The sequence below is a fragment of the Erigeron canadensis genome, chromosome 5, assembly GCF_010389155.1.
Source record: "Erigeron canadensis isolate Cc75 chromosome 5, C_canadensis_v1, whole genome shotgun sequence".
Taxonomy (NCBI): domain Eukaryota; kingdom Viridiplantae; phylum Streptophyta; class Magnoliopsida; order Asterales; family Asteraceae; genus Erigeron; species Erigeron canadensis.
In genome coordinates, this window is record NC_057765.1 from 34,748,545 (window position 1) to 34,773,474 (window position 24,930).

Below are 24,930 nucleotides of genomic sequence, written 5' to 3' on the forward strand. Positions count from 1 at the left end.
TCTCGTACTATGTGCCTCGTCCAAAATCACTGTTCTTAATCCACCTGCAAGTGGAATCCATATTCGTCCTACAAAGTACAGTACTCCATCCTCTTTACGCTCCATTTGCTGATCAAGGTCACGTAACCCTTCTTTTTCTACATTGATATTCTGCAATGCTTCATCTTGAGCCCGACTTATCATTGATTTTATATCCGAATGAATTGTCATGATCAATGCTCGTACTTGCTTTGACTTAATTCTTTCTTTCCTACTTAACGCGTCAGCCACAACATTCGCCTTACCCGGATGGTAACGAATCTCACAATCATAGTCACTAAATAATTCAATCCACCGCCTCTGTCGCATATTCAACTCTTTTTGATCGAAAATATGTTGGAGACTCTTGTGATCGGTGTAGATCACACTTTTCGTCCCATAGAGATAGTGCCTCCAACATTTGAGTGCAAAAACCACTGCACCAAGCTCCAAGTCATGGGTGGTGTAGTTTTTCTCATGGATTTTGAGTTGCCGAGAGGCATAAGCAATCACTTTACCCCTTTGCATTAGTACACATCCCAAGCCTTGATTTGAAGCATCACAATAAACTACAAAATCGTCCGGACCATCGGGGAGGGTAAGAATAGGAGCGTTACATAGATTTTCTTTCAGTGTTTGGAATGCCTTTTCTTGCTTATCTCCCCAATCAAACTTCTTATCCTTTTGGGTTAACTGAGTAAGTGGTTGAGCGATTTTCGAGAAGTTAGCGATGAATCGTCGATAATACCCGGCCAAGCCTAGAAATGAACGAACCTCTGATGGCGTCGTAGGAGTCTTCCAATCTTTTACTGCTTCGATCTTACTGGGGTCAACATGGATTCCTTCACTATTCACTACATGCCCAAGGAAATGAACTTCTTGTAACCAAAAGTCGCACTTCGAAAACTTAGCAAACAATCTCTCTTTCCAAAGTAGTTCAAGAATCATTTTCAAGTGAGATTCATGTTCTTCCTTAGACTTCGAATAGATTAAAATGTCATCAATGAATACAATAACAAACTTATCGAGATAGGGTTTGCATACACGGTTCATCAAATCCATGAAAACTGCGGGTGCATTAGTCAAACCGAAAGGCATGACTAAGAACTCAAAATGTCCATATCGAGTCCTGAATGCTGTTTTTGGAATATCTGCTTCATTAACTCTGAGTTGATGATATCCGGACCGAAGGTCTATTTTCGAGAAGAACTTCGCACCTTGAAGTTGATCGAATAAGTCGTCGATTCTAGGAAGAGGGTAACGATTCTTAACTGTCAGTTTGTTCAACTCCCGGTAATCGATGCACATACGAAACGAACCATCTTTCTTCTTGACAAACAATACTGGTGCTCCCCAAGGCGAATGACTAGGTCTGATGAAGCCTTTTTCTTGGAGCTCTTGGAGTTGATTAGACAGTTCTTGCATTTCGGTAGGTGCTAAACGGTATGGAGCTTTGGCGACTGGCGTCGCTCCCGGAATAAGATCTATACGGAATTCAACTTGTCTTACAGGAGGTAATCCTGTTAGATCTTCGGGAAAAACTTGTGGAAAAACCCGTACGATAGGAATATTTCGAGTTTCTTCTCGTTAGCCTGAATGCCCATGAGGTGCTTCTGATTTTCCTCCACCCGCTCCCCGTATATGAGTAGCATTTCACTATTTCCTAGCGGTATACGGACCACCTTCTCATAGCAAATTATCTCGGCTCTATGCTTCGATAGCCAATCCATACCAATAACTACGTCAAAACTCCTTAACGAGAAAGGCAGAAGGTTAACACTAAACAAATGACCTTCTATTTCTAAGGTACAATCATTAACGATTCTATCAACTCTATCAAATTTTCCATTAGCTACCTCAACCAAGAAATAAGTATTCAATATTATGGGTTCTCTATCTAGGAGTGGCATGAACTTAATAGAAACAAAACTGTACTCAGCACCAGAGTCGAATAATACTGTAGCAAGGTGATTGTTTAAGGAAAACGTACCCGTCACAATATTTGGATCTTGACGAGCTTCATTTGCTACCATGACAAAAGCTCTACCACGGGCTTGGTTGGCATTATTCCCTTGATTCCGATTCCCTCCATTAGCTACCACTTGATTCTGATTGTTAGCTCTTTGTCCCTGATTATTTCCTTGATTCTGAGTTCCACCAATAGCTAGTACTTGATTTGGATTATTACCCCTCTGACCCCATGCTCGGTTCAAATTTGGACACGTGTTGCGGTAATGGTTATGACTACCGCACTCATAGCACGTTCCACGGTTATTTATCGGGTTAACAGCATTCACCGGAGCCACCTGCTTGACTCCCACTCGACAGTCCCTAGCAAGGTGTCCAAATCGGTTGCAGTTTGTACACAAACGGCAAGGTGAATTTTGGAAATGATGGAATTGACATTTTGTACACTTTGGAGCAGAACCCGTATATCCGATCTTAGTCGCATCCGTTGCCATCAACCCGTTGCCATTTTTGCCTTCTTGTTATTTCCATTAGTATTCTTTGACCCACTTGTCTCAGTACCATCCTTCCTTTTCTCATTAACCTTAGACAATGACCCATTTCTCACCATTTCATCCGTTAAAGATCCTGCTTTCTGAATAGCACTTTGAATCGTGGTTGGCTCAGTTGCTGACACAAGCCCACGAATTTGGGGAACAAGACCATAGATATACCTCTGGATCCTATTTGATTCAGGTCTAACTAGATGAGGTACTAGTTTGGCAAGCTCATAAAACCGATCAGTGTAAGCGGCATGTTTGGCTCCTACCATTGAATGATTCCAAAATTCATTTTCCAACTTTTGCATTTCATTTTTCGGACAGAATTCTTCCAGTAGTAATTCCTTAAACTCGTCCCATGTCATCCCCACAGCTGCTACTCTACCCCTAGCTTGTATCTCAGTGTTCCACCATGTCAATGCTTTATTAGTCAGTGAAGCTGCGGCATACTTCACCTTTTGATTCTCTGCACAGTTGCTAATATCCATGACAGCTTCCATTTTCTCTATCCATCTAGTGGCTGCCAATGCTCCTCCCTTGCCATCAAAATCTGGTGGTTTACAATATTGAAACTCCCTATAGGTGCATCCATTATTATTGCCTCCAATGATGTTGTTATTCTGATTACCATCATTGTTATTTTCATTATTGTTATTATTGTTCTCATTATTGTTATTGTTGTTCTCATTGTTGTTATTGTTATTCTCATTATTGTTATTATTATTAGGGTTATTGTTGTTTGCATTAAGAACAGCAGCGGTCACTTGAGTAACAATAGTAGGAATAGCGGCAGCTATTTGCTGAGTGATCATGTTTGCAATATCCGGATTGCCACCATCACCTTCTCCATCATTAACCCCATTATTTCCACCACGACCACCACCTCTACCTCCACGTCCTCCATTTCTTCCTCCTCTATTCATTTTCTACACAAAGAGAAAGGATTTATAAGTACTTGATGAAGACTTTCAATGAATAACTACTACTCATGGCAAAATTCTTACACCTTGTCCAATTTGTTAATTGTGTTGAGTTTGATCAGCAAACTTGGTCATATAAGCGCATGTGTGTTGTGATGTATTTGTAATTACGTTGCGCACCGTAATTACAACTACATCCCACCACACATGTTTTTATCGTCCAAATTCACATGTCACAAATTCAGCACATCCTTCATAAATAATTGCCACAAAACACATAGATCCATATACCAAGCACGACATTTCGATTAATCAATCAATCTAAAAAAAAAAAAAAAAATTTATAAATCCAAGAAATTTCCAAATTCGAAAGAAGGAATCCAAGACATAAAATCCAAAAGTAAGAAAAAGAAGCTAATGCAAGTTCAATAGGATTCTTAGATAGTCCTTAAAGGCTAGCCCTCCCACGTGCAAGTGGCGTCATAAGGGGAGTTGGAGGAAATGGTGGGAGGATAAGAAGCTTGTTGTCGTGTTGGTCCGACCCGGCTCTCTTGAGAGCTTACTGAGCTAGTAGGACTATAGCTTCTGTTGTCCTTTATCGTAGCCTCCATTGTCTTTCCCTTATGAACGCTTTCGGGGTCTGCCTTAGAATCATAGTCCGGTTCTTCCTCCGGCTCGCTGTCAGAATCGATGATTATAACTGTCTTGGAGTAGTAGTTAGGATCTTCTGACGGTTCGCTTTCAGAGGAAACTCTAGGCTTCTGAGATGGTTCTTGAGCGGGGGTTTCCTTGTTAGCTGCGGCGTCCCTTTTAAGTTGTCGACGGATGATTATGTCCCTCCATGCGGAACTCTTACGGGCTGTTTTCTTTGTACGTGCCATGACTAAGTAAAACTAGCTACGTTAAAATTACAGGCTGAAACTTTGCACTAATCTAAGCACATAAGGCTTCATCATAATTAGCAATTAAACGCAAATATAAGGCTCACATAACTAGTGCTATCTAATGAAAGTACTCACACATATACGATGCACAAATAGTTCCTATAATGTACACTATATGAGGGTACTTAGGTTATAGTCTAGGCCAAACCACCTAATTCTCTATAACCATGGCTCTGATACCAATCTGTCACACCCCACCTTAGGCGGAATCGTAGGATATGACTAAAAGATATAGCAATGGCACATGGACTTTATAATAGAGTCATACTAAATGAAATTCAAATAAATGTAAATTCCATAAACGGAAAGTCTAGGCAGCACGCCTCAAATAGCAAAGAAATAATAATTGCAAATAGCGTTCAACGTTTCACATGCAATCTAGGAGTCCATGAAGGATCTCTTTATTGGTCTTCCTAAAGTCCATAAGCTCAATCTTCTTAAGCATTGTTATTACCTGAAAATGAATGCTCGAAAATGTCAACATAATGTTGGTGAGTTCGTAGGTTTAAAGGAATACAAATGAGTTTGCTGTGCATGATATATCAAGTTTTGGACAATAGCGTAAATATAAACATGTAGTAGCATACTAATAATGATCAATGCCATCATAGTTATCCAACAACACAATCCCCATCACTCCTGTTAACAACTCAATCATGCTTTAAATACCAACAACTACCAGCTGGAGTATAAAGTTGGTCGATAGTTATCCAATAGTCTTCAATAGATATCAACAGACATCTATTGCATCATAGAAATCAACACAAGCAAGCTAACATACACATTTCATAAGTACACGTATATGTCCATAAAACAAACTAGTTTTGGCACAGCTAGTAAAGAAATAAAAATATTTTGAGCATCATTTTCCCCCAAAGAAATAATATAAAAAGGGGCCACGAAACTCACCTCAACAAGCAAGTAGTTATGCAAATCCAACAAGGTCGCTAGAATCTACACAACATATAAATATGAACAAGTTACAATTATGGACATGGTCAAGAACCGTCCATTGTAACCCGTATTTGATGAAATACACATATGGCTACATTCAAAATATTCACAACTGATTTTTTTTCATATATTATTAAGTTACAAGTCACATAACTTAATATATAATTTGTTTTACTGATTTAAGATTAAATTCTACAAGTTCATATTAACTGAAATTTTTTGTAACTTTATCTATTTTTTATTAGGATGAAACGAATGATTCAAGATTCCAAATCTTAACTACTGTTACCTTAGAGTGTTATATACTTACATGAATTTTTACATAATTTATTTGGCACGTTAACTATTTTTAAAAATTCAATGATTACAGACTAGTCAGAAAAATCACTGTTCGCACACAGAAAAGTTTTATAAAAGTTAAGGGCCTTCGAAGATTCAAAAAAATCTCTGTACAATCTTAACATCTCAAAAAAGTTTCTGGAGAAAAATAATTGTCTAGTTCATAAAATCGACCAAGATATGACTATTTGAAGTCGACCAAAATCTGTTCGGAAAACTCAGCTTTGCGCAGTTTTGTTATAAAATTCGTTTGACAACCTTAAACTTCATATTTTGACACGAAACCGCTTCCACCAGAAAGTAGACTTCCTGAACTTAATTTTAGACACCAAAAACGTGACTTAACCATCTCCCATGACCAAGATACGACCTTTCAAAGTTAACAAAATGAATCTGTCCAGATTCTGAAATAACCCAAACTTACTGTTTTAAAGACTACTACAACTAATATTTATATATAAACTTTCAAATCTTTCCAACACCTAATTAAATCTGTTATTATGATTTTCATGCCTTCATAATTGGATTTCTTTTATTACATTAATTATTATGCTTCATTAAATACTTAAACTTTTAACATTAATATGATTTATACTTCAAGCTTTTGATTTAACCCTAAAAAAAACCCTTTCATTCATTATTATAAATTTGCCATAATATATATTCATCAAATAGGTTACTTATAAATAAAAATTAAAAAAAAAAAGATATGCTTATATACATATACATATATATATATTAATAATTAAAAAGACTAATATATATAAAAGAGAAGACAAGTGATTTTACCCCAAGATTGATGATCTTCTTCTTAGATACCTTGAAAAGAAGAATAGAATATAATCTTTAAGAATTTTATTATTAATTGTAATTTAAATCAAGATTCAATAGAATTATAATTAAACTTACCAAAGTTTGTTTTGAAAATAATGATTTGAATTGCTTTGATGATGCTTGGTCTCTTTTTTTTTTTTTGTTCGACGGCAGAAGCTCAATTTCAAGAGTTGTAGATTTATTTAGGGTATTTAGTTTATATTTATTATTATGGAGATAAGTGTTTTAGTTAGTTTATGATTAGACTTAATGCATCATAAGAATTTAATGGAATTAAAATTCCTTGCTCACCATTAAATTGTGGTAAATATATATGACTAAAATTTTTTACTAAACATATGATATTTTACTATTACTATTACCATCTTACGACTTATACTAATTATATATTACTTTTATAATTATTGATTTCGTTCACCACTAAATAGCGTATACTAATTTATCAATGTCTATAAATAAATATGACTAACAACTACAAGTCTAGAAATTACGGGGATAGTTATAGTCATCTACGTTTAGGAAGATCAAATATCTCAATCCTAAACTATTGAATATCAAGTAATAGAGATCCCATATTGGAAATGATCACCACAATTCTATGCTTGTTATACTATATAGGCATATTGACTAGTCAAGAAATTTGGAATGTAAGTTAGAGACTATAATAAATTACCAGTTTTGTTGACGGATGTCACATAATTTCTCTTCAGTGTGCAACACACACGCTTTAAACCTTCGTGTAGTTGAAGGATTAACTTTGAAAAGGTAATAACTAACCCGAATTGAAAATATTTGAAATTTGGATGATTTTAATGTGACATACATTAATTTTCAACTTTTAATGATAATAAATATTATAAAAAAAACTAGATAAAACCAAACAAGATAAAATCATGTTATTCAAATAATGAAAATTTGATTAACTTTTACATAAAGAGGGTGACATACACTAGGTTCATTAAACTATATAAAATTATAAATCAGTTATTTATTTTAGTTTTTTGTGATATTAATTGATAGTATTGTGCAATTAAACTTTTTTTTTATATATATAATTAAAATAGGTCAAGATTTGTTACTGTGTAAAAGTTATATTTTTAAAATTAAAGTTAAACCTATGAAAAGGTAATGCCATAAAAAAAAAATTCGATTTACAGAAATATTGGACAAAGTGTAGTCAAAACATTCGAGAGGAGGTGTTACTTGTTGGTGACAAGGCAAGTCTATTCGTAGATTTTGTTTGTTATGCCGGCCAATACTAAGATTTTGCATGCCTCCACCTGCCCAGAAACTTCCTTCCTTCCTACGTATTTTTTCTTTAATTTAAACAAAATGCCATGTGTTGCCTTTATATTGGCTCTTTAGATCGCCAATTACTTTATCCATACTTTCGTAAAGCTCACATCTTCTTGTTGCAATAACAAGTTGTTGCATTTCCATAATATTTTTTGACCCCTCTATCTTTTGAGCAGTAAAGCAGCCAAGCAGATACTTATTTGCGAAAATGATATCTACTAAATTCGTGACTCGAGAATATACTAAAAATATACTAGAAATGAATATGTATCATGATTACGGGCCCAAAATCAGTTTGAGCCGACTTGAACCCAACCCAAAATCGGTTTGAAACTGTTTCGGTCAAAGGTTAACCGGTTCTTTTCATTTTTGTTCAAAAACCAAAGTCGATCCGCTCTTGACCTGGTCTATAACCCGACAACTAAAGCCAATTTCGCTTTTCCAAAGCCCGAACCGGTTTTGGTCAAATGCATATTTGACCGGGTTCGATTTTGGGTTTGGATTCCGACCCAGTTTTTTGACACCTCTAATCATTATTTTTGACTTATTTATATAACTTTTTAACCCAATATATAAATTAGTATTGCATACATATGATTAACATATTAACTTTCTGTCGTAACGCTTACATTGTGATGAAATATAGGACCATAAACGAGTCGAGCTAATTGTGAGACGAATGAGATCGACTCATTAAAAGCTCTATTCGAACCGAAATCAAATTTGTTAGAGCCTAATTTTTGACTTGACATGAGATGAGCTCCAGCTATCTAGAATTAGACGAGTCGAGTTCGACTCAATTTAGTTGACTAAGTCACGGGCCGAATGAGTAATCAGTTATTTGAAAAGTTTTTTGCTTACCAAGGTATTGTATTAGACAAAACAAAACAAGTATACATAACAAATAAAGAAAAATTGAATATAGAGTTGTTCTTCATTTAAGTTTAGATATGAAACAATTGTATACAAATATTTTAATGTTTTTTAGAAAGTAAAAAAAAAAAAAATACTTTGAGACTTTTTATCGAATTAAAATAAAATATACGTAAGGTGTTTCTCATCTAAAGTTAGATGAGACAATCTCATACTTAGTTACTCACTTCCCCCAACATATAAATAGATTTTTTTTAATTTAACATGTAAATAGATGAGCCTTTGATTTCCAAGTTAACAAAGAAGACTTTTACATAGACAGGAAACTTTTTTCTCTTTATTTCCTTTCTCTTTTCTATCACATGTCACACGTTATATTAATGCTAAATGCGTATGTACGATTATAATATTGTTTGTAACTATAATTATAATATTTCTATAATTTTGTATCTGTCAATTCAATTAAAGCAAATAAGCAATAGTGAAAACGTTGAATATGTAATTACTAGATACTCAAATAGCTACTCCTTTAAATTTCTTCAACCCGCAATATGTATATTCTAAAGACGGACTTAATTCCTACAAGCATTCAATTCAACTAAATTATAAACTTAGATGAAATAGAAAATGTGTGTTCGTTAATCGTTAAGAAAGTTAATAGAATACAAAGACTTAGATTCGATAACCTTATCCAAATTAAATAAGTTGCTTATTCACCGATCACTTTATTCCTCCGTATTATATCAATGACAAAAGAATAATAACCTTCTTCTCCACATGCTATGATGTAATCAATTTGGTCTTTTGTAGCAATGCGATTTATTTGTATTCTACCGTTTTAATGTTTTTATAAAAATTAGTCTATCAAATATCTAATGACCTTATTGTCAATAAATCAGAAAGGTAAAACAAAGACAAAAGTGACCCCTTAATAATTTAGTAAGAAGTGGATTAAACTAATCATGAAAAACGCGATTTGAAAAGTTGTTTTTGTTTAATTAATGCTGTGATGACACGACAATCCAATCTCTAAATCAACTTATTCAACTGTTAGTTTGAAAGATTCGTTATATACATTCAGTTTAACATAACCGTTATTATAAAGTAGACATTATTAGGCTGTAAAAAAATAGTATACATTTTTTTAATACATAAACTAACCGATCAAATGTTACGTATATGTGTAATAAAGATGATAATTCAATAATTTTTTGTTGGAAACATAACCAAGTTAAGGTTACTTCTGTGTGTACACTGAAATTTACTGAAACATCTAGAAATGAAGTTTTAATATATTTTTGTATGATGCGAATGATAGAAACTTAAAAATTAATTAAAAGGTAGTCATTAAAGAACAAGTGGCGATGAACTTTTTCGTTAGGTGATATCCAAATAATCCACGTCATGCCAAGTCAATATTGAATAGTTTAATCCAAGTCATCGATATTATCCATTGGAATAGTATCTCATAGCTCCACATGTTTGGTCTTTGTCGCTTTATTTTGTCGACAAAATCATCAATCTTTTGGGTACCACACGTATGTAAATGTTTTTGATTGAGTTTTGAAATCGAATTTTGTAAACATATAGGATATATAGTTTATGTTTTTCTCTCAAATAATGAATATTAAAAAAAAACGTATAATGATTTATGTATACCATAAGGGAGTGTTTGGTACAATGGAATGGAAAGGGTGGAAAGGGAATGAGAAAGACTTCTCATGTTTGGTTGCAATGAGGAATGAGAAAGACAATCGAGAAGTGAGAATCGATTCTATTCCCTCAACTCTCTATAAACTGTAGAGAATTGATGGGAATGGATTTTATTTTTTTTGTTTAGTGATGTTATATATATTAAATTTAATTATTATTCAAAATTTTGTATTTTTTGTATATTCATTCTCTGTTTGTACCAAACGACGAAATCCATTCTCTTTCCAAACACTCATTCTCTTTCCCACTATATTCATTCTCTATTACATTTTCATTCTCTTTGATTCACTCCTACAAACGCCCCCTAAGTAGATAAATACATACATATATATATATAATAATATAAATGACAGCAGTGGAGGAGATATATGGTGGTCAAGGGTGGCCATGACAACCCCATAATTTTTATAAAACTCTATATTTGTAATACTATTTGTAAGTATTTATTTAGTTTTAAGGTAACCGACAATTCCAGATTATTGTAATTGAATTTTGAAGTTTAATTTTACATTTATTAATATAATGAAAATTGTTCGGCGACCCCAAAATAAAAATCATGGCTCCACCACTGATTGACTGGGTTTTATACTTTATGTTTTTATTTTTGGATTAAGAATAAGCCAAATATCATATTCTATATATAGGGGGACAATCAAATAAGAACAGTTTTAAAATAAGAACGGTGAGAACACCTTAAAAACATCATTTTGATGCATTAAAAGTCTATAAAACTGATATAGTGCATAACTAACTATCATTATTTAAGTGTTTAACAACACATTAATTCATCAAAATCGAAAAAATCACATTTTTTGTTGGATGCATCATTTTGATGATTATGCATCCAAAATGGATGCACAAAACAAAAAACATGATTATTTCGATTTTGACGGATGAATGTGTTGTTAAACATTTAAATAAAGATAATTAGTTCAGCACTATGTTAGTTTTATGGACTTTTAATTCATCAAAATGATGATTTTAAGGTGTTCTCACCGTTTTTATTTTAAGAGTGTTCTCACCGGAATGTTACCCTATATATATAATATATATATATATATATTTCAAGTTTAACACCTGTATTTGGTTCAACAAATTGACTTAACTTGTGTATAAAAATACATATAATACAAACTTTGTAAAAATAAAATAAAAAACATAAAATACAACCCTATAAAGGGTTGTAGTTAATGTACATAAGGTAGTTATACATTTCATTTTAAAAGTCATGAATTTTATGATAACTACACATTTATTTTACCTATTTTAACTAGGTCTATAGGCCTGTATTTATCAAGACATAATAGTTAAAAAACGAAGATAATATTCCGTATGAAAGAAATCTATTGAATAACTAATTAAAAAACTCAACATAATCGATGACCTTTTTGTAATATGAAATATTTTTGGATATTACCAAATTTATGTATGATAGGCCCTATAGAGAAATTATTACAAATAGAGACGCATCGGCTAAGACAGCTATACAAGTTATATATACAAGTATGCAGACAAATATACAATTGCTAGCTATTTGCTTTTCCCAAAATTGCTTTCATTCCTTCATTTCATGATTGGTATTTCTTCTATCGCTACTGACTTTAGCCCAACAAGCTTAACGTACATGTTTGTACTTTGTAGTGCTATTCTCTTATATATATTGAAGCCCAACTAAATTTAAATTAAACCTCCAACCCGGGTACGTTTTAGACTTTTAATGAAGTTGCTTATGAGTTTTCTTGTCGCTAATTTTATGATACATTTAACAAAAAAAATTACATTTTCAATGTGTTCAAAGATATTGCATTATGCTTATATTGCATTTAACAATAATTTATGATAAGTTTTAATGAAGTTGGTTATCAATTTTCTTTTCTCTAGTTTCATTCAAGGATTAGTACTTTAGTATTAGTCGCATTATGCTAATATTTCATTTAAGATATTGGTAAGCTTCAAACTTTCCAAGCTAATATATAAGAGGGTTTATAATATTAGAGTACAAACATTATGATCTTATCTTTCTTTCATTTTTAGTCCTCAACCAATAACCACCTCCCTAGTGCATGCATGGTGTCCATGCAATAAACATTCACCAAGTTGCCTTTACATTTGTTTCGGCAGTAGTGACTGAAGGGTAAAACAAGTGAAGCAAGGACTTTAGGCCCTAAGTATCCGAAAGCCTCATATATTTTTAGTTATGCATATGATTATGTAGTGATGAGAATTAGAGAACTTAACTTTTATCAATTAGGTGATAGTTGTTTCGGCCGCTACAAACTTTTAAAAGCTCAACTTATGCGAAAGATTAAATGAAATAACAATTCTATCGATTAGGAGTGATTTATTATTTTAAATTAGTGTTTGAAATAAACTCTATTTAGAATATCAATAGTTTTGAGACTTAAAAAAGGCCCCAATAATAAAAACTTGATTTAGGCCTCCGATTTGATTGAGCCGCCACGGTTGTTTCCAAACATGCAATAACGGTTCTACATGCTTAGATGTTTATATGCTTTCCATTTTTGGCATATACGTTATAGCTACGTATGCACACTCAGAATTAACTGCCCATGCGCGCAGACACATACAACTTGTCCTCGTGCGCACGCACACACATACACACATTTTTTTACGCTAACACATTATGTTCAGCCGTTCTTATGTAAGCAGTCATTTTTGTCTTTATGTAAGAGTAAAACCGCCTGATTCTTACCTTGCTTCTACCCCACTGTGCACACCGTTTGTTGTCGTATACTTGAGCATAAGTTGCATATATTTATATCACCTAGTAATTTACCCTCGTGCTCATTTGTCACAGAGAGTAATCATAAACATTTGTATTGATTTTTATAAAAATTTCAATCGGAAAAATTAATTTAAGCTTAGCATATCTTTGATTTTAATTCTGTTAAACTAATACATTGTCTTGGTCCATTTTTTCCCTCCTGGATTTGGTCATTGATGTGATGGGCCTAAAACCCACCCACATGGCTACATGCTAGCCCATGTTGTTTTGAAGTAAGTTTTAGTGTATAGCTATTTCTGTTTTGACCTTTTTGGTAAGCAACCCTAAATTTATAATTTAGTGAAATTTTTAGAGAAAATTTACTATTTTTACATTTTAGAGAAAATTTGCTATTTGACCTTGACCTTTTTTTTTTTTTTTTTTTTTTTTTGTAAAGTTAGTTTCGATTCAGACGTGCTGGAGGCAATTTTAACCAACAAATCGCTGGACCTCTAACTCCCTCCTCATGGAAAATACCTTGAGATGACCCAAGACTCGAACCCGGGACCTTGGGAAAAACTCACCTCCGGGGCCCACGTAATAGATTTAGAAAATACCCCTGACCAATCCACCTAAGTGGAGTTTAGGTCTATTAATAACACGCACTAAAATATTATAATTAAATAATATAATCGATTCCTTATAAATAACTTTGAACTCTAAAAAAACTTAAAAAAGTACTATAGCCCTGTCATTAACATAACTAAAAAAATAAATAAAAATAAGACAAACTCTTTCTACTTTGTGTTTTTATCTCAAGCTTTTGTTTATTGGGTTCCTGGTAATTAATATGACGGGCTAAAAGCCCACTTATATAAACCTAACTTTTAGATAAAACTATCAAAGTATCTCAAACAACATAAACAGAACGAAATCTATGTCCCATATTTTAATTAAACATATGTAGTATCCTTTCCATCAGAACTTCAAAAACGTTTCAAACAATCACTTTATTAGATTAGAAAGGAACATTTCATAGATGTCAAATAACGTACGTTCTAAATACTTAAAATTACATGATTTTAATCACTTAATTAGACCATAGGAGTTATTTGAGCCTTGTTCATGCTCCAAGCATTTAGACTCGACATAGTCACATTCTCTTTGCCGTTGTTGAACACATAGAGCTTGGCTTGTTTGTTAATTGCTACCTTCGGATAAACTCTAGCAGTGATACAAGCAAGTCCTTCTCCACCAAAACTTTCAACAATTGAATGATCTATCTGTAGATTGTGAAACAGAACATTATATATCATTCCCATATACAAGTCTTTACATCATAAATATTGTACTAGTAATAGGTAGTTAGTGTATATGTAACGGTACATAACATACCAAGCTTCTTAGTGAAATCTTCTCATGTAGAGGGTCCAAATCCAAAAAAGCTCCATAGATGCTTTTGTCAACTTCTTGTGCAATGGAAGACCTGAATTTATTGTATATGTAAGTTTGCTTATGATTTTTGCATACCAAAATAGGTATAATGATATTGACACTTCACCCATAAACAAGTTTTTGTTTTTTTAGATATTGATATCAATGTACAAGTTTGTTATGAAATACTACAAACTAACCTGCTTTGATCACTGCACATGAGTACCAAAAACTTGTGAGGACCTTTAAACACTCGAAAGAAGACCGCAGTTTGTTCTGTCATGTTCTTTGAAGCCAAAGCTAATATTCCAAATGGACCAATACTCCCACTCAAAGAAGCATTCTTTTGGTTACAAAGAAGCTGTGGATCAGCCACTTCTGAATCTATTTGTTCTGTTTTGTCTAGCTTAGATAAACTAAATGTCACTTCTACATCAGCCTGCATAACAAGTTTATCACTTAATGTGTATTACTAAAAGGGAGGTGATCTGTACACTACTAAAATCATAGGTTGTAGTGAAACATATATATGTTAATGAATGTTAAGAAGAGTCAACTTCAAACCTGTGAGGCTGTGATGCTCGATACTTCGAGTAGGGTCCCACTCTTGAGTTCTCTACTCTTGATGCTCACTTGTTTTGCACGTAGTTTCTCGATTTCTTTCACTGGCCATTGTACCAACTGTTTCCGTGTATCACTAAGCCAAATACTTCTTGGAAATGACTGAAACAACAAGATCACCATAGAAATTAGACAATTTTTCTTGATTTGATCAGTTAACCATATTAAAAACAAATATTTACCTGAAGACCTGACCAGCCCTTTTTGATAGCATCTGATTCACTATCACCTTCATTAACCCATCCCCATATCACCCTTCTTTGTTTCGCGCTATCATAGAAAGACTTTGAGGCATAAAACCGGCCATAATCATATTGAAACTGCGCGTTACTAACCTTAAAATCGTTACTAACAACATGAAACATATCCGTTTTTGGGTCATATGTCCCAAGTACATAATACTCATGATTATTGAAACTTGCTTTGAGTACATGGATTGTGTTATTCCCTTGAAAAGATGTGTCAAGCCCATTTGTTCCAACATTACTAACCGGATAAAAGTCAGGACACTCCCACATATTTGTTTCACTTGAAAAATGCAGAGGTTTTTTGGACCTAGTCCATTTCATACCATCTGTACTATAATACAAAAGAGCGGTTCCATGACCGTTAATCTCACTTCCAATCACCATCCTCCATTTCCCATCTGGACCGATCCAAGCCGTTGATGGATCACGAAACAGTGTCGGACCAATGTCATTGACTGGGGTCAAGAAAGGGTTACCAGATGATTTGACCCACTCTTTTAGAAAAGGGTCAGAGAGGTTTTTGGGGGTAGCCAGGTTTTGAACCTGGCTACCGTTTATGTCTTGTCCGGTGTATAGAATTATGGGCTTTGGACCGGTCGGTAAGATTGTGGTTGAACCGGATAAGCAACCTTGAATGTCATAAGTTTCTTTTGGAGTAAGAGCTGGTTCAAGAATAAGCCAGTTCACAAGATCATGTGAAATGGAATGACCCCATGTAATGTTGCCCCAAAGTGGACCATATGGGTTGTATTGATAGAAAAGATGGTACACTCCATTGAAATACATTGGACCTTCAATATGCGTGAATCATAACAAAAAAACATTGTGAGAAAATGTATATTATAGAAAAAATTATACATATACACATTATTGTTTTCTAAGAATAAGTATTACCATTTGGATCTATGAGTCCATCAGAAGCCAGTTCACATGCCAGGAAATCAATAGAAATGAGTTAGAATGTTTTTAAGTAATCAACATCAAGATGCTATTTTTCAAGCTCTACACATTCTAAAACCAAAGGATCACAAGTTGTGACATGGTTAAAATAGGTACAGTACTACTAAAATAAAAGATCATTTGTTGAGACATAAAGAAAAAAATGTCACTAAAAATTATATCCAAGAACAACTAATAAGGTGTCAAATTTAGCATCACATACACATACCTATTAAGTTACGTAGGTATAGTCTAATTAAAGTGTATCTGGTCCTTACGTGACAATTTTTATTTTAACAAAGCGGAAACCCAAATAGCTAGTTTCACATTAATGTGTTAAAATGGGAAAAGAGAAATTAATGATATGTCGTCGAGTTATTTAGTACGCAACTTGCATATTGCAAAACATAAACTATGTGCAATCTATAATCTCAATTTACATTTATAAAAAAGCACGGGATTTTATATATATGGTAAAATATATATGCAAGTTACGTGCATACTAATTACAACATGGATCATTTTCAGAGAAAAGATAATGTCCATAAAAAGTAAAGTTTTAAACATCAACTTATGTAAGAAAGTGTTATCAATATCAAAACATTAGGAATACATTACTTATAAAACGATCATCAAACCTTCTCTTGTTTTTTGTTCTTTTTTTTTTTTTTTTTAATTTAAATTCTCCGTTGTATGATATTGATAAAGAAATTTTTAATCAATATGACAACAATTTTCTATAGCCTCGTATACAGATTTTTCGGCTCTACAAAGTGGTCAAGTATACGAGAATTTATACGTACATGTGTACATATACACACGAAGGCATAAAAGTATATATTTTTGACTATATAAATGGTACATATTTAAAAATATTAATGAATATTAAAGACTTAGTAGTATAAAATGAAATATACATTAATAGCTCGAAGTTATCGATCGATAGAATAATAATTTTACAGTGACGAAGCCAAGGTTTATACCTTGGATGGGCCAAAACTAGACAACGAGTAATAAAAGCTAAAAATTTATCAAATAAACAGAATAATAATGTTAATTTATAAATTTATAAGAATTATTATATTAAACAAAACACGCATAGTCAAGACATTTTCAAACGTAAAAGATAAAAAAAATAAACAAAGACCACATAAATCAAGACTAAAACATCAACCCCATCTTAGATTTATTATAAACATATTGAAAATGATAAAAAAAAAAAACTCATAAAAAAACCAAGGTCAAAACATAAATGACACAATCAAAACATATATCTATAAATTAATATACCTTTGTTAGATTAGACTTAATAAAGATAAAGAAACGGACTCGAATAATCAACTACGAATAAGTTTCTATACCTTTGTTAGATTGAAATATGGAAAAAGAAATAAGAACTTGGGAACTTCTTTAAAGGTTTTGTTAGAAAATAAGAAAAAGGAGAATGGAAAGTCTCGGTTAAAAATGACAGGAAAAATCGACCTAAATAAGTGGGTTTAGCCTTTGTTTTAGGATAGGCCAATTAAACTATAAGTCAAAACATTACATATAGAATGTTAATATTATTGGTAAGGTAGGGTAGGCCTTGGCCTTTCCTAAAACTAAAGTGGCTCCGCCATGTGTATTGAATTTTTATTGTTATTTTATTCGTTAGTTTTAGTTAATACTAGATTTTACGATATTATCAATATTAGATCTTCATACATTTAAGTCATAAAGGCTTATGATTTTGAAGAAATACAGTTTTAAGTGTTATATTTTGCAAGTTGTAGTACAATAATAATAGGTTCATCACTGTCATTATTAGTCTAGACATATTGATGGAAGTGTTTGCCGTAGTCATTCCACAAGGCACAAGCTATATATAATAATTTCTCCATTATAGAATATTTTGAAACCAGATGTACTCATAATGTGATATTATTATGAAAGATAATCAAAAAATTAAAATATAAACATATTTGTGATCCTGTACTTGACATTCAAGTATGTGTATTTAATCATGATGCGCGTTCATAACACGCATAGGTTTATTTTCAATCACTTGTTCTATGATAATATGATAACAATTAGGATTGTTTATATATTCTTTGATAAAAATTAGGACTCTTGATTTGAGTGACAACTGTAACTTTAAACATTAAAATGCAAAACTACTATACAAAAAGGAGAAAATTATGTACCTTTTTTATTGAGAGATAAAATGAATCTTAAATGAAGTTTATATTGATTTGGATTTAAGATTCAAGTAACCCTCTGTTGTAAATTATGTTTGGTTCTATGATCGTCACATCTCATGTGATTCCTATTGTGTTTAAGATAATGATGTTGTATATCATTATCTGTTATTATGTTTGGGATATGTATCTAGAGTTCACATTGTATTTATATCTAATATTAAACTAAATATTAATATTTATAATTATAAAAATCTAATATAATATTTGTTAACAAGTCATTAGGTTTTTAAATAGTTTTTTTTATAAAATACTTCATATGTTAAAATATTTTTTATTTAATTAAAATTATTATAAATTTTAAAAAATTCTCTCAAGTTAATGGCTAAAAATAAATATAAATTAAGTATTCAGGGTTAAAAAGTGTAAATTATTGATAGAAAACAAAAAAATGTAAATTAATGAGACTTTTTCTACAAATTAATATAAATATTAATATAATAATATATCTGGATAATGATTATTAAGATTTTTAATTTGTAGTTTATCTAAATGATGACATCATCAAAAGTCAATTTGATGAAATCAAACGATATGATTAGTTAATAAGTCATTAGTTCAACTGTCTTATAGTAAGTCATTAGTTCAACTGTCTTATAGTATATATATAGTATATATAAAGAGTATATATAAAGATTATAAGATAAGATTTCTAGACCTTTCATAACGTAACGCTACATGCATGCTAGCAAAATCCATATTGAAATTATTTTATAGCCCATTATATTGCAAAAAAAAAAAGAAAAAAGGAAAAGAAAAGAAAAGCTAGCTAATGTTTGATATAGTAACTTGAAACTATATATACTACACTTGACTTGATATGTTTATTTAATTATAAATTAAATTCAAATGAACTACAACTTAAATGTAATGTTAAAATATGCAAGTAGTTAAGATGGAGAAATAAATAAATACATATATACCATTGATCCAGTTTTTAGGAGGCTGAAAATGGAAACCAGTTCTATAAGGCTGCAAATCTTTAGTAGTACTAGAAGATGATGCATGAACTCGAACACCAAAAAATAAACAAAGAGAAAGAAACCAAAAACCAACGCTAACCATCTCTAGCTAGCTATTCTTCGACACGATTATGAGTCGTGACCGAGCTAGAAAGATACATACAATTTTAATTTGATTTGGTACGTTGTTGTTAATTTGGTGTATGACTTCTTACGTATTTATAATGAATGAATATAGAAGAAGTAAAGAGGAATTTTGATTACTTCAATTAAGATGTAAAGAAGTAGATCCGTTTAAAAATATATATATATGTATAAGAAGATTACATCCACAATGATTACATACACTATAACCTCATATATTGGAATGGAAGCAGGAAACAATCATTGTCGAATATAATACTTTGGAGGTCAGCCATATGATGTGTGTAAAATTAATCGAAATTTAACACTATAAATAATCCGTCGACATAGTTAAAAATACACTTTGAAATGACTTTTGAAGTCTAGTTAAACATCAACTACAACTATATATATATACCACTCTTAACACCCGTACAATGTACGGTAGTTATATAAATTGTATCATAAAGAATTTTGAATATGTCTCATAGATTTGTGAGTATGAAATAAATTGTGGTTAAAGTAATTGATTATCGAAGCTAAATTATAATAAACAGTAATGATAAATATAATATATATTTACTTAGAATTTTGGATTTACTTAATTAATTTTAAAATCACATCAAAATTGGAAATTGTAAGAATAGTGGACGACGACAAATAACCTTGTAATTTCAGATCGTAAACTCAACATTTTGAAGTCTTCATGTTAATAATTTATTACTATAAGTAATAGGAATTGAAGAATTTAAGAAAAGAATAAGAGACAATTTAATAATGAGAAAAACGATCAAGCAAATAAAATTATAATGTAATTTGTATTAATAAGTCAAAAGTTAGAGTTTATTTCTAAGTCTATTAATGAAATTGAATATATACAATAAAAAAAAAGCTAAATTAATAAAATAAATAAATTAAAAGCACACGTGTCGATCAAGGATAACGTTACGTGTCGTTTCAAGAACATTTCAATCATGTTTTAGTTTATTGTTAGATTGAGAAAAAACTGAATATATAACTGTCGTTTCAAGAACATCTCAATCATGTTTTAATTTATTGGTATCTTTAATAAACAAATCAAGTTAAGTAAATTTCTCACGGTTATGGAATTGACGTACGACCCGATTCTATTTCTTTGATACATCTATTTATTCCGATGAATCTGAAAAAATCGTTTTACAGTTATACAATACATTACTCCACTAGAATCCAAGGGAATTTTGAAATGAGGATTTTTTTTATTGAAATAATTTTCAATTTAAATAAAAAGGCGTTGCAGAACGATCTATAAAACAATTGATACTGTTAACTAAATTAGGAGTGAATCTAAAGTCCACTTCTTCCCCGTATCAACAACATAATGGAGGCAGTCAATCAATATTGCATTTATTCGAGTGATCCACAAACAACGAAAGTTTATTTTTTTGCCTATCTCTATCCTAATGAGCCGAAACCAAAGCTCTTATTTTTGAATGAGCCCCCCCAAAAGCAACAAAAAAATCATGCATACGGTTTTTTTATATCACTTTAATTTTATTTTTGGTATTTTGTTCGTGTTTGTTTATTATTTGATATATGTTATGTTATTGTTATTTTTCATCTCTTTTAATTTAGTTTATTGTCAATTATAATTTAATTATGGTTTCTTCTTTTACTACAAAAGTGTTTATTGTTTTTAAATTATTTTGTTCATGTTTTGTTATTTTTACCTGTTTTGTTATTTATTATTTTGATATTTACCTTTGATATATATATATATATATATATATTCTGAGATTTGATATGTCGTATTTTATACCCATTTCCCACGGTTTATATAGTTAAGTTAGCATGTTTAATGAGTCGTTTCGTATACATTTGTTGCGTTTATGGTATTTGTTAGTGTTTCAGGTTAGTAGCAGATACTTGAGCGTATTTCGGAAGAAAACGACATTTTTGGAGTGAAATAAGTGCTTACGGATGATTTCCGGGTCGTTTGGATGAAGTTTGGTAAAAGTCAACGAAAGTCAAACCCGGAATCAAGACAAGCTGCGCAGCAGCTGTAAAACAGTGGGCCGAAGCTGCGCAGTAGCTTAGTAAGCTGCGCAGCAGCTCATCTAGTAGGTTTCCATCAAAGTCAATGAAAGTCAAACGGTCAACTGCGGTCAAAGGGAGCTGCGCAGCAGCTTAAGGACGAATCTGCACAAGTTTTTTTGGGAAACATATAAATAGCTTGTTTTTCATTCCAAAACCCTATTCCATTTTTCCAGCCATTTTTAAGGATAAAAAATGAGACTTTTCATCAGTTTTTCTACCTTTGAAGATCAAGATTACGATTGGATTTATTTTGTTCATTGTTTTCATTTATCATCATTCGGTAACAATGAATTCCTTCATTTTGATTTGTTATTCGTATTTTAATATGAGTGGCTAATCGCTTTTTCATCCATCTTGATGGAGTGAGACATTATGTAGGGATTGCACAATATTTATTAATTCAAGTGATTTGATTTAACGTTTTGTCGAGAATTTAATCTATTAATTCTTTGTTATTCTATTATTGATTGCGGATAATTTGTATTCATTGCTTAGTGACGACTAGGATTTGGGTATAAGTTATTTTGATTGCTTGGTTAGAAGCAATTGGTTCTATGACGGGTACGGTAGAGGATAATCAATATTTAATAAGAATTAACGGGTTGACAGTTGGGTACAATTGATAGGCAAAATTGTTATCTGAAATGACCAAAACAATTGTTTAACTAGGGAAGTTATAAAAAGGCGTCTCGGGGTACCGGTCTTAATAATGAAACTAGTTTGTGCAAGAGAGTCGAATAAGTTGTTAACTTGACGGGTACGGGGTTGACGATTAATTTGAGTCTCGGTCATTAAATCACTATATTGAATTTGAACTTCATCAAATGTGCAATCCTAACATTCTGTTGAGCGAAATCAAGATGGATGACTTTTAAATTATTGTTTTCAACAACAAACTTCTCTTTCGATTAATCCTTTGGGATTACTAACTTTTCGAACTAATTGCTCGCAACGTGGCAATTCGGCCACAAAACCCCCCATATTTTACTTGAATCATTGAATGTTTACAATTGCTAATTTAAGTCCTTGCGAACGATCGCGGCTTACCAGTTTTAACTATACTACATGCGATCAGGTACACTGCCTGTGAGTGTGTAGTAATCAGTATTTTCGGTAAATCGTGTTTATAAATTTAAAGCTAGATTTCGCACATCAAGATTCTCCGTCCATCGGATGAGCTTGAAGACTAGTAACTAAAATAAGATTAACCTTTTCTTTGTTATGTGTCGTCTTTGATATGTTTTATTTGGACGACACATCTCATATTAAAATTAATAATAATTGGTATTTTTTTATGGGTTGATTATTGTTATATAAGTATTAAAGATTTAAAGTAGATCAAATATAATAAGATCTTGACCCTTTAATAATGATAAATTTGATGTACGAAGATTCACAAAGCACAAATATATATATATATATATATATAGTGAAAAGTTATTTTGATAACCCCTTTTTTTTGCGAGAACCTTTGAGAACTTTTCAAATCAAGCCCAACCGATGATTATTTTCTACATGAAAATTGTTTTTTGATTGTTTTCTGAATAACCTATGTATAACTTTGAAGTTTATAATTGTGTAGAGACATGGATTATCATCCGTTATACAATTATCTGGAGATTTGGATTCTTGATCACATGTGCACGAATATTGTTATGATTACATGTGATTGACTTGCATACATGTGACCGTCAAGAGACGCATATGTGAATCGTATGGATTTGATGGGCGACAATCCAAAAGCTGGTGACGGTTTGCTACGGTACGGGCGAATTGCTGCTGGCGCTGACGTCGTGGTTGGGGTGGTCAGAGATGATGGTGGTTGGTGGTGGTAGTCTCGTCGGAGAAGGAGGTGGTGGCTGGCGGCGACAGTCTCGCCGGAGAAGAAGCAGGTTGCTGGCCGGAGAATGAGGAAGTAGGCTTGATCTGATCCGTACAAACCTTGGATCCAACGGCTGTGGAGTGTACTTTTGTATTTTTTTTCCCCATGTGTACTCAAATTAACTCCCCCCCCCCCTCTCTCTCTCTCTATATATATATATATATATATATATATTTATTGGATCACATTTTTTTTCCATTCACATGTGAAATGTCTTAAAAACATAAGAAGAATATTTTTTTCAAAATCTTATATATATCCGTTTATCACATGTGAACAAAAAACGTGAACAAATTCATTCACAAGTTCACAAAAGACTAATTTGAAGGTTCTTTGAAAAAAGTTTCTTCTACAACATACATTTTTATATTATTTCACATGTGAATGAACCAAAAAATATGTGAACAAATACATATTTTAAGAGTTCTCATGGTTCTTAGTTCTTACAAAAAAAAAATAGTTTTCAGAATAAAGAAACTCCATATATATATATATATATATATATAAATTGATATGATGCTCGATGATTTTTATGATGACTGTGATTTTAAATGAACCAAAATTATTGTTATACTTGTGTTATTTTAATATACTTGTTTTATTTTATTTAAAACTATTTTTTTAGTTACCTAGCTAATATAGATTTAAACCTATATTATTAGATCCTACTTTTTAGTGACTTTGAATGTATAAGGAAGAATCATCTTTACCTAATCGCAGACATAAGCTGTTGAGAAGATCTTCCTGAAAAAAAAAAAACAAAACAAACACTGCCTACTTTATTAAGGGCATACACATATTTATTGTTGAATAGGATATATGGTGTGAAATTTGCATTTTAAATTCTACTTTTTGAAGTTACGATATGACATTATGACTTGTGAGAAAGAAATATAAATGCATGCGGGAGACAATGCGTAAGTGGGGAAATGCATTGAGAAAATGGCCGGTAAACATAGCTTTTAGTTTAGGTACACGTACTATATATATGACATATATGATAGATTCTCTAAAAATCTATATAATATAATTCCGCTTGTTAATTATAGTTAATAAGTTAAGTTTAAACCTAATTGATCTTCTAGCTAGTCAGTGCAATAAGTTGGAACAAATTATAACTGAAGTTGAAAGAATCAAGTTGAATTAAAATCAAATGTCAAGATTCAAATTTGATATTTAAATCTTTATCATTCATTTCAATCCAATGATTAAAAATTGTTTAACTTTACCTCTAAACTTAATCTCTAATATGATACCTATCCTAAATTGACCAACGTTTTTAAAA

General features: G+C 31.8%; 1 protein-coding gene across 1 annotated transcript; it reads right to left on the minus strand.

Annotated features, from left to right (window-relative positions):
- Positions 1-14,118: 14,118 nt before the first annotated feature.
- Positions 14,119-19,763, minus strand: LOC122600202 (beta-fructofuranosidase, insoluble isoenzyme CWINV1-like). The gene is made up of 7 exons (XM_043772880.1): positions 19,526-19,763; positions 16,321-16,329; positions 15,361-16,217; positions 15,122-15,280; positions 14,758-14,996; positions 14,519-14,609; positions 14,119-14,406 (listed from the first exon to the last, which is right to left on the minus strand). The coding sequence occupies exons 1-7, from the start codon at positions 19,665-19,667 to the stop codon at positions 14,218-14,220; spliced, it is 1,686 nt and encodes a 561-aa protein (XP_043628815.1). The 5' UTR covers positions 19,668-19,763; the 3' UTR covers positions 14,119-14,217.
- Positions 19,764-24,930: the final 5,167 nt, after the last annotated feature.

What these genes read in the sequence shown, in the direction of transcription:
- LOC122600202 (XM_043772880.1), bottom strand. Translation starts at nt 19,667, where the DNA reads ATGGTTAGCGTTGGTTTTTGGTTTCTTTCTCTTTGTTTATTTTTTGGT. An exon ending in AGGGCTGGTCAGGTCTTCAG is followed by an intron (nt 15,281 to 15,360) that starts GTAAATATTTGT and finishes TTGTTGTTTCAG; the next exon opens with TCATTTCCAAGAAGTATTTG. An exon ending in AGATTTCACTAAGAAGCTTG is followed by an intron (nt 14,407 to 14,518) that starts GTATGTTATGTA and finishes CACAATCTACAG; the next exon opens with ATAGATCATTCAATTGTTGA.